The sequence below is a fragment of the Rissa tridactyla genome, chromosome 3 (assembly GCF_028500815.1).
Source record: "Rissa tridactyla isolate bRisTri1 chromosome 3, bRisTri1.patW.cur.20221130, whole genome shotgun sequence".
NCBI classification, from domain to species: domain Eukaryota; kingdom Metazoa; phylum Chordata; class Aves; order Charadriiformes; family Laridae; genus Rissa; species Rissa tridactyla.
This window is the reverse complement of record NC_071468.1, coordinates 87,500,064-87,509,798: the sequence shown is the minus strand read 5'-3', so window position 1 is coordinate 87,509,798 and position 9,735 is coordinate 87,500,064. Positions and strand designations below refer to the sequence as shown.

Below are 9,735 nucleotides of genomic sequence, written 5' to 3'. Positions count from 1 at the left end.
AGCTTTGTGAAAATCAACACCTGATAATGGCAAGATATAAAAATTGGGGTCTGATTGAAAAGAAGTCAGTAGCACCCCAAAGAAAACACACTGGACGGACAAACAGTGGCACAGCCCTGGCTCTGGCTGGTGGCTCTGCAGCAGCTCGAGAGGGCACCCCATGGGGATGTCCAGGGAGGAGGGAGAGGGGGTTGCCAAGGTCATGGCAAAACAGGCCTTCAGTGGGGCAGGGCACAGATCGTCAGGAAATCAAGGTCCATTAGTCCCTCTACTCACAGAATGAATTCGTTATTAGGACTATGGCGATGTAGGTTTATATAGGTCACTGTGACAGTAAAAACATATCATTTTTATCTTCAGCTTGCTTGATCTTCAGCATTTTTAATCCGCAGCATCAGCCTGACTGATTTATTACTACTTATAAACCACACTGACAAGGACTTCATTTAAACTCCATGCACAGATACTCTGTTCCTAAAATACAGAAGATGCACATTGGCTATCTCTGTAAACAAGAGATTAGACTCTCTTCTGATTTTGTGACATTGTCTTTCCGTGCCCTCTCTAATATATATGATTGATCTAGCCTCTATCTCAGCCGTTTTCTAATGTAATGTAACTATATTGTACTTTTTTTCCTGTTTTCCATTCCTACTGGAAATCTGTTATTCAATCCCTACAGATATAAATCTAGATTGTATTCCAGCATTTCTCTTTCATATCCTATTTCTTTTCTATTATGGTCAACAGTATTAGCTTCCTAACAACACGTAGCATTGTTTTTCCTGGCCCCAATGTGTATGGGCTCACTGACCTACCACCATCACTCTTCTGACTATGGCCTTGCTTTTGCACTCACCTTCACCTATGAACAATTAAATTTCACCTGATTCTAACAGCTACAATGTAAAAAACCCAACGTATTTGTATAATATACGTTAAGGATGTAAAGGTTGGCTGCTGAACCCCGTGGACTCCGGGACCCAGGGATTCCTCCTTGCTGCCTGCTGCAGCCCAGCTGGGGACAGGCAGGGACTCAGGAGGTCTCTCCATCCCGAGGGACACTGTCCTTTCGTGCAGGTTAAGTCAGCAGCAAAGCTGAGCATCAGACAGGCGCGCGCACACACACACACACACATACACACAGAGGGCACAAGGCAGCCGGACGCACAGGCTACCTGATGGACCACTGCCTTTAGGTGCGCCCATATAAAAACCAACAACCCTCACTTAAATGTAAGCAAGCCCAGTCCTGTTCCTCCTCTCTGGCTGATCAGGAAAGTCCTCTATGAAAACATATGTACCCTCATATTCTAGATTCACAAGTACAGTGACATTCACAGGTCCTCGAATATCAGCCCAGCCTATAAACCCCTCTATTACCCATGCCCGGGCTCCCTTACTCGGTAAGCAGGTCTCCTCCCACTTGCCAGCCAGTTCAGCTTGAGGTTTGCCAGTAAGCAGAGGCGTGCACTACACACTCGTCTCACAAGCACCCCCACAATCACAGATCACTTGAATATTAACAAAAATGCTCAGTCCACCCATGCCCAGACCCTGGGTTCCCTTACCCAGCACAGGCTCCGACCTCGAGTCCTTCCAGATGCAGGCTTCCTCCTGCTCACCAACTAATCGAGCTTGAAGTTTGCTAGAAAATTACACATATACGTGCACACAGGATTAAATTCACTGGGGGAAAAATAAACACACTTAGGTATTTACAGGTGCTGCTATTCATACCTCTCCCACACAAACATACACCCTGGTCCCTCCAATGGCTGACACCTAGACCCACAAGCCTTATGGCTCCCGGTCCCTCCAGTTGGGACTACCCACACCTCCCCTGTACATTGGTCTCTCTAGTTGCCTGGGGTCCCTTCTGCAGCTGTTACCACTTAGGCCTTGCAGCACTCGCACATAGGATGGAAAGTGAGATTGCACAGGGGGAAAGAAAAAAAGAAAAAAAAGTTAAGTAAAGGATTTAATAAGAAGATAGGACAGACTGCAATGACCAAGCAAAGGGCTCAGTCAGACAAGCGTATTGACTGGCAGCTCGCACACATGACCGGCCCCTTTAATACCCCTCTCTGTTTTCCAACGCTTCCTCCTCCCCAATCCCCACCACCACCACCTTCCTCCACCTTTGGCCCTTCCTCTAAACACCCCATAACAAGTTTTGCAGAGTCCCCCAACCCTCTTCTGATAACCCCGTAGGAAGTTTCGCACAGCGCCCCCGTCTCGCCCCCCCCATCAGCCCGCCGCCCCGAGGGCAGCCGCACCGCCCCGTCCCTCCGGTTAGAGCTCTGGCTGCGCCCCCCCCGCCAGCGCCAACGGCCCAGCCATCAGGGGCTTGAAGAGGTCTGGTCTCCCTTATTGTCTTGTCCTTATCGCCCGCTGTTAGGTTTGTGTACCTGCGTGTTTATTTTACCACTTTCCTTGGGATGCGTTGTTTCTTTCGAACCGAAGAGTGGGAGACAGATAATGAGGAGGATGCTCCCGCATTCCACGTCCCCCCCCCAATACACACTTTGCGAGCTCCTGATGCCTGAGGTCGCCTTAGCGGGGGGAGAGGGATCCGTGAGTTGAGAAGTTCATGACTAAACGGCTTTGTACAAGCGAGAATGAAAAGGCGCTGAGAACAAAAATGAGACCAGGCATCCTAGAAGGACACAGGGCTACAGCATCCCATGTCTTCTTTACGGCACGGGTTTCACTCTAGTCGGTTACTGGTTTTCAATATTTCTATGGTTTTACAACAGAAGTTGATTCAGAAGACGCAAACAGAATTTTGTCGTGTCACCAATCTGCTATTGTGAGCAGCACAGGCACAGATAGACAAGCAAGCACTTGATACTGACAGAGGAGCTCACTTGAGTAAGAGGTCATCCAAGAATTTTGGCAGGGCGAAAAGGCACATCTGCCCTGCAAGTGAACTTCAGAGAACGTGCTTCTCTGCTCTCCCTTTCAGTCCTGTCCAAGTTATGAGAAAATGCAATACCATTCCCAAAGGTAATCAGCTTGCAGCTTCATATCACTCCTCTCTCGTTGCCCAGAAATCCCAGGCAGGACCTGGCTCTCCTGCAAAAGTACCCGCATCAATCATGTTTAATAAAATTGTACAACAGCTTGGAATTGCGAGTCAGCTACAGCAGCTGCCTGATGTGTATTCCCATAATGTCTTGAGTGATCATCCGGAATGAGAAATTAGACTTCTCACTGTGAAAACCTGTGCTGCTGATGTTATTAAACTCATCCTAAAGACCACCCTACAGGACTACCTCCCCTTTCACAGAATCACAGAATGCCAGGGTTTGGAAGGGACCTTCAGAGATCATCTAGTCCAACCTCCTCCCAAAGCAGGTTCACCTAGAGGAGGCTGGACAGGATCACATCCAGGCGGGTTTGGAGTATCTCTAGAGAAGGAGACTCCATATCTTCTCTGGGCAGCCTGTTCCGGTGCTCTGGCGCCCTCAAAGTAAAGTTTTTCCTCATGTTTAGACAGAATTTCCTGTGTTCCAGTTTGTGCCCGTTGTCCCTTGTCTCGCTGGGCACCACTGAAAAGAGTCTGGCCCCATCCTCTTGACACCCACCCTTTAGATATCTATAAGCATTGATGAGATCCCCTCTCAGTCTTCTCTTCTCCAGGCTAAACAGACCCAGGTCTCAGCCTTTCCTCATGAGAGAGGTGCTCCATATGTTTTGACAAAAAGTAATGTCAAAGCAAATGAGACATAGACAAAATATCAGGGAAAAACTTTCCAGACAATTGAATTTTTCCAGCATAGTAAGAATAGTGAAGCAACAAGATCAGTCTCCTTGGAAGATTCTGGAATAACCACTGGAGGTTTTTTTCAAGAGCAAGTCAGGCAAAACATCTCCCAGGAATGGCACGGTGCAGCTGATTCTGCACTAAGACGTGGGACTTGACCAGATCAGTGGTTCCCAGGGGTGAGACTGAGTCAGGGGGTTAAGGCATGGAGATCAGGCTAATAAGATTTACTGGACATATCCTGAATAATGCTTCTCTTAAGAACCTCATCTCCCCTATCTAGGAGAAGTCTTTTCTTCTCCACAAAGCCTCATGATTGTATTCTTAGAAGACAGCACTGGATTTGCACTCCAATAGACAGAAGGGTGGATGAATAGTGGATTTAAACCATCATTAGATCCTGCTGGTCTTGGGCTGCTCAAGTGCCCCTTCACAGCTTAGCCCTGGAGGCCTGTCCAAACTATTTCAGTCAATGGGCACTGCAGCAGACATCAGCCATGGCCATGCCCCAGGACAGACCAGCCACCCTCACAGGCTGACCCCAGGTAACCTTCCCTGTCCCCATTAAAAGCTCTCACTGCTACCTTCACAGCATCTGCTGCAGGGAAATCCCCCACAAATGTATCGGAGGCTTTTTGAGACAGAACATTTAAACCCTTGCAGACAGCGACCATACATCTGGGCTGATGTCCTCATCCCAGATATTAGGGTGAAGTGCAGGGGAATTCGTGCCCTTCAGTTCCCATGGGCAGGCTCCAGACCTGCAAGCAGTTGCTCCAGAGACCCCGATCCAACTCACTACAACTGAACAAGTGCTATGTCTAAAATCCCGGTTTACAGTTTTACGGTCATGTATTTCCGAATACATATTCTGTAGTCCTCTTTTCACCTAACATATTTCTTACCTTTCCCATTTGTATATCTGAGTCCAGAACACTGCATTTGGGAATTACTAAAGCCCTATACCATGCTGCTCAGGCATACCTTAAACAGCTAACACTGTTGTACCACCCTTCTATTACACGATTGCTACATGAAACTGTACAATTCTTTATAACGTCTGGTTGTGCATCCATTTATCTGTCTACATGGGAGGAGATTAAGTTCAAAGAAAAATAAAAGATGACACAGAAAGACAGAGTGCCACACATAGGTGATATACTGTTAAACTTTCTGCTCACAAGGTAAAGAAAAAACGGAAGAGAAACAGGAGAAACAAAATGTTGAGCCTTCAAAAAAATCTAATCACTAAATGAATAAAGGGAAATTATGGATTCTTTTTCTGTCCACTTTCCCTTCCCTCCCTTCCTCCTTCCCTCCCTCTCCCACAAAAAAAAAAAAAAAAAGAAATCTTGAAATTAACTGCAGCAGAATCATTTTTTGGTTTAAGCTATTAAATCATCATTTTTCCTCAAGAAACATTGATGATTTAACTGACAGTTTATTTTAAAAATAGATCAAGCCTTCAGTTTTCATGCAAGTGCTGTATTTTATCCCTAATGGAAATAATTAAACTTACTTAAATGCATGAAGAAGCAAAGAGGAAATAAAACAGCCATCCATCTTATTCAAAGGTCTACCCATTGTCTTGACCAGAAAACATAAAATTTTACATAGTGGTGCAACAAAAGCTGAAAAACAAATATTCCATTCACCGTTGTCCTTGGTCAATAACAAAGGGACGGGCTTTAGGATTTATGATAGTAGCAGGTACTGCAGTGACAATCTGTATGGTTCTCTATCTTCACATTGTCCTTAAGGGTAATCTTGGAAAAAAAAAGAAAACACACACATGTAACAAATAATTAGGATTATCTACACAGTAAAACCAGCATTCTCAAGTAAAAGACACCTGAAGCCCTTTTTTTAACCACAACGTATACAGGCTCCTTGGGGTATGTGCACCAGAACAGCCTCTCAACACCAACCTGTGAAGCCGCATCACCAGTGGCTTTCAGAGCCATAAAGAGAAGGTTTTCAACAGTGACATGCATAGTGACATAGTTTCGTGTCCTTTATTTGGCACTTCCTTAAGTCTGATTTTCAAAAAGTGTCAAGTAACCAATCCATGAAAAATCAGGAAGTGTCCTTAAAATGTTTCACATGGGGATTACAAAAACGGAGGCTGCAAACATAATGAGTCATCTTTATTTTAAATCTCAAACAAATTCTAGTTGCTGCCTAAGGGCAAGCATAATGTTGGTGGCCTACAAAAAGATCTATGCTCTACTCAGATGAAGAGCCAGGACGGGTTCAGCTGTAGGTGTCTATAGGTAAGTTGGGTATCTGGGTTCTCCTCACAGCCAGTGGAGACCCACCGCTCTGTTCAGCAGTGCACACAGAGCTGTCGATTGCTAGTTGAGATGTCAGAGGGGATCCCACCGAGCCTCCAGCTGTCACTCCAGAAGGTCTTTTATGTATCCTGTCTACCAGCCATATGCAGATGTCTTGAGTACCTCAGGGTATCTCAAATGACACCAAATCTGTGAGTGGGTAACTGAACTGAGCCTCCAGTCAACACACTCAACAAGCCCGATTCAGATCACCACAGGATAGACACTTTAGCTTGTTTCAACTAGCTCACCATTTCTTAAATCAAATTTAAGGTTTCTTCACCTGGAGCTGAATCACTCCCAAAATAATTAGCTTTAGCAGACACTCTCTTTAAGATAACCTTCCAGATGAGAGTGCTAAATGCTCAAAGTAGTTGCACACATTTACAGTTCCCTCTTGGTTATACTATTAAAAATAAACACAACCTCAATTAATCTAACGAGCACAGATGGTTTTGGTCCCTCATTCCCATACACATAATTGATAGTATTGACCAGCCACCTTCCCAGAGAACTCCTGTCTATGCAAGAAAGATGCAAGAAAAATGACTAATTAAAATCAAGTGCACACTGCACAGCATTTAAGGGGAGGGTGCACATGCAGGAGAGTTAAAAAAAAGGAGACAAGAAGTCCACCACCAGAACTTCAGGTGTCACGAGTCAAAGCAGTTTCACTGAAGTCAGTGACACTGTATCAATGTCCACATCCCGACTGAATATCAGACTCAGTACTGGCTGACACTTTAATTTCCTCTTTAGAAAAAAAAGAACCCAAACGCAAAGGATATAAATGCCAAGGAGTCTCCCTCAAATAGCTCGCCAATATCCTCCAGCAAAAACATATTCTCTTATATGCACTGGTTCAGCTAAACATTGCATCCTAAAAGAAGCTTAAATAGGTCTCATTCACGCCCTCACCTTGGTAAAAGCCTTTGCTACGCAGCACGTTGCTTCTGATGTAATGTTCTTTGGAACGAGCATGGTCTTCTTGGACCTCATTGGAGTGGGATAGGCTCGGGAGAAACAGCACCCAGTGCACTGGTAAATGGGTGCTCCTGGCTTGGAAAAGAATCTGTTCTCCCCTAGCTTGCACTCTGGACAACCTGCCACAGAAATATAAGGAAGAGACTTTTACTTGGTCTCCATCTGTATTCTCATTTCCAAAAAGAAAGGGAAAGTGCAGGGGGTGAGAGGAAGCACCAACCGCATTCTCCTGCTTGACATCTGCAGAACAGAAAAACACAGACACCAAAGCTCCTCTCTTTCGGGTCCTTCAACCCTGCAACACTCACCGGCTGTAAAACTAGTGTTGCTTTCTAGGTAATGCACAAACATTATTGTGTCTTGTCTCGTTTTCCAACTTAATTTTGTTGACAGTTGTGGAGGGGTTTTTGTATGTCTACTACACTAGCTGTCCCTAGAAAGCTTCCTAATACCTACAGGTAGTTAAATAGCACCATCAGGATTTGTAGTGCTTCTTAGACATTGCCTGTTCTGATGCAAGACTCCGTTGTCAAGAGTTTTGAGATTTTTGTAGCTCACATTTTTCTATATTCAGTTTGAGGCTGAATAAAAAAAAAAACAAAACAAAAACAACCTCCAAAAGGCCCCTAAAATCTTCCTAATATGCCTCTTTTGTAGAATGCTACACCAACAACATCCCATATTCTGGGATCTACGGAGGAATAATATTCTGCATATAACGAAAAGAAGCTATGGTTCCTGATGTTACGTTGCCATTTGGATCTCATGAGTACAAGAAATCAAAATGGTTTTTTTGATAATGTTTCAAGGATTAAGATCACCCACATCAGCATGAGGTCACGGTCATCTGGGGGACTCTTAACCTGGAGAAAGCAAGTTTAGAGAAGAAATAGGAAGTATACTCATAGCAAAATTATCTTGATTTATTACACCTTCATATCTCAGTGTCAATAAATGCAAATGAATGATAAGATATATGACCACATTTATAAAACATGTGAAAGTTTAATACTCTTTATGAACAATTGCCCTATTTCTGAACGCTGAAAGCAGCTTACCCTGCATGAGAAACTCTCCATCTGGGAAAGCATGAAGAAGATGCAGAAATACAGACAAAATGGTCAAAGTGACAGCTGCATACTTCCTGTAGCAATCCATGATCTATCTGAAAATACAAATATACACATTTTTAAAGGACTGTTTCGCACTGGTTACAGTACCAGTATCTAGGCTACACACTGATAGAGTATTCAGTGCAAGTAACAGAGGCAATTTAGAACTGGGATCGGAAACTGAAAATGCAGTGTACTGATGTGCATTTTATAGGCTCAGAAAACTGACTTCATCACAATAACAAAAATGTGCCTTTCTTTCTGGCCTTAACTTTTTTTTTCCTGAACATTAACATAAACCACAGCACATAAACTTCAAACATCATAACTGTCTAATATTTATGGTAGACTGGATAAAGCCAACAAATGCTTATGGAGAAAATGAAAGAATCTGCAGATCCGGGACATGGAAACACTAAATTCAGGGAAAATAATTTCACATCAGGACATAATTTCCTGAATCAAGAGTCAGATTATTTGTCCACATGCTGAAATGGCCTCAAGTTGTGCCAGGGGAGGTTTAGATTGGATATTAGGAAAAATTTCTTCACTGAAAGGGTTATCAAGCATTGGAACAGGCTGCCCAGGGAAGTGGTTGAGTAATCAACCCTGGAAGTATTTAAAAGGCTCGCTTAGGGACATAATTTAGTGCTGGACTTGGCAGTGTTAGGTTTACAGTTGAATACGATGATCTTAAAGGTCTTTTCTAACCTAAATGATTGTATGATTCTATGACTTCTCTAATGCCAAAGTCCCCATTAACCGATTTTCAGTCCTGTCCCTCAGTGGGAGAAAGCTCTTCTGATCTATATATTTAGAGAGGCACCACATACTGTGCTGCAGAGCGCCCGAGGAGACATGGCGCCAAGAGAGAGCTCAGGAGGGTCTGAAACAGCCCCAGGGCCACCTGCATCATGCAAGGTGTATTGGGTTTGCATAGCAAGGTTTCAGTAGTGGGGGGGGGTCTACAGGGGTGGCTTCTGCGAGAAGCCGCTAGAAGCTCCCCCATGTCCGGTAGAGCCAATGCCGGCAGGTACAAGACAGACCCACCACTGGCCAAGGCCAAGCCCATCAGGGACGGTGGTAGCACCTCTTTGACAACATATTTAAGAAGGAGGAAAAAAAAACCGTGCACAATGGAGAGAGGAGTCAGAATATGTGAAACAACTCTGCAGACATCAAGGTCAGTGAAGTAGGGGGATAAGGAGGTGCTCCAGGTGCCAGAGCAGAGATTCCCCTGCAGCCCATGCTGAAGACCATGGTGAGGCAGGCTACCCCCTGCAGCCTATGGTGGTCCATAGTGGAGCAGATACCACCTGCAGCCCAAGGAGGACACCATGCTGGAGCAGGTGGATGCCCGAAGGAGGCTGTGACCCCATGGGAAGCCCATGCTGGAGCAGGTTCCTGGCAGGACCCGCGGACCCATGGAGAGAGAGAAGTCCACACTGGAGCAGGTTTGCTGGCAGGACCTTGTGACTCTGTGGGGGACCCACGCTGGAGCAGTTTGTGAAGAACTGCAGCCTGTGGGAAGGATTCA

The 9,735-nt window shown here is 44.9% G+C and overlaps 1 protein-coding gene across 1 annotated transcript; it reads right to left on the bottom strand.

Moving 5' to 3' along the window:
• Positions 1–5,457: 5,457 nt before the first annotated feature.
• CGA (glycoprotein hormones, alpha polypeptide) lies at positions 5,458–8,244 on the bottom strand. The gene is made up of 3 exons (XM_054195068.1): positions 8,145–8,244; positions 7,021–7,205; positions 5,458–5,535 (listed from the first exon to the last, which is right to left on the bottom strand). The coding sequence occupies exons 1-3, from the start codon at positions 8,242–8,244 to the stop codon at positions 5,458–5,460; spliced, it is 363 nt and encodes a 120-aa protein (XP_054051043.1).
• Positions 8,245–9,735: the final 1,491 nt, after the last annotated feature.

Bases quoted from the DNA above. Each gene is read 5' to 3' on its own strand.
- CGA (XM_054195068.1), bottom strand. From the start codon at position 8,244: ATGGATTGCTACAGGAAGTATGCAGCTGTCACTTTGACCATTTTGTCT. The intron at 7,206-8,144 runs GTAAGCTGCTTT...TTTCTGTGGCAG, and splicing joins TGGAGAGTTTCTCATGCAGG to GTTGTCCAGAGTGCAAGCTA. The intron at 5,536-7,020 runs GTGAGGGCGTGA...TTTTTTTCCAAG, and splicing joins TAGCAAAGGCTTTTACCAAG to ATTACCCTTAAGGACAATGT.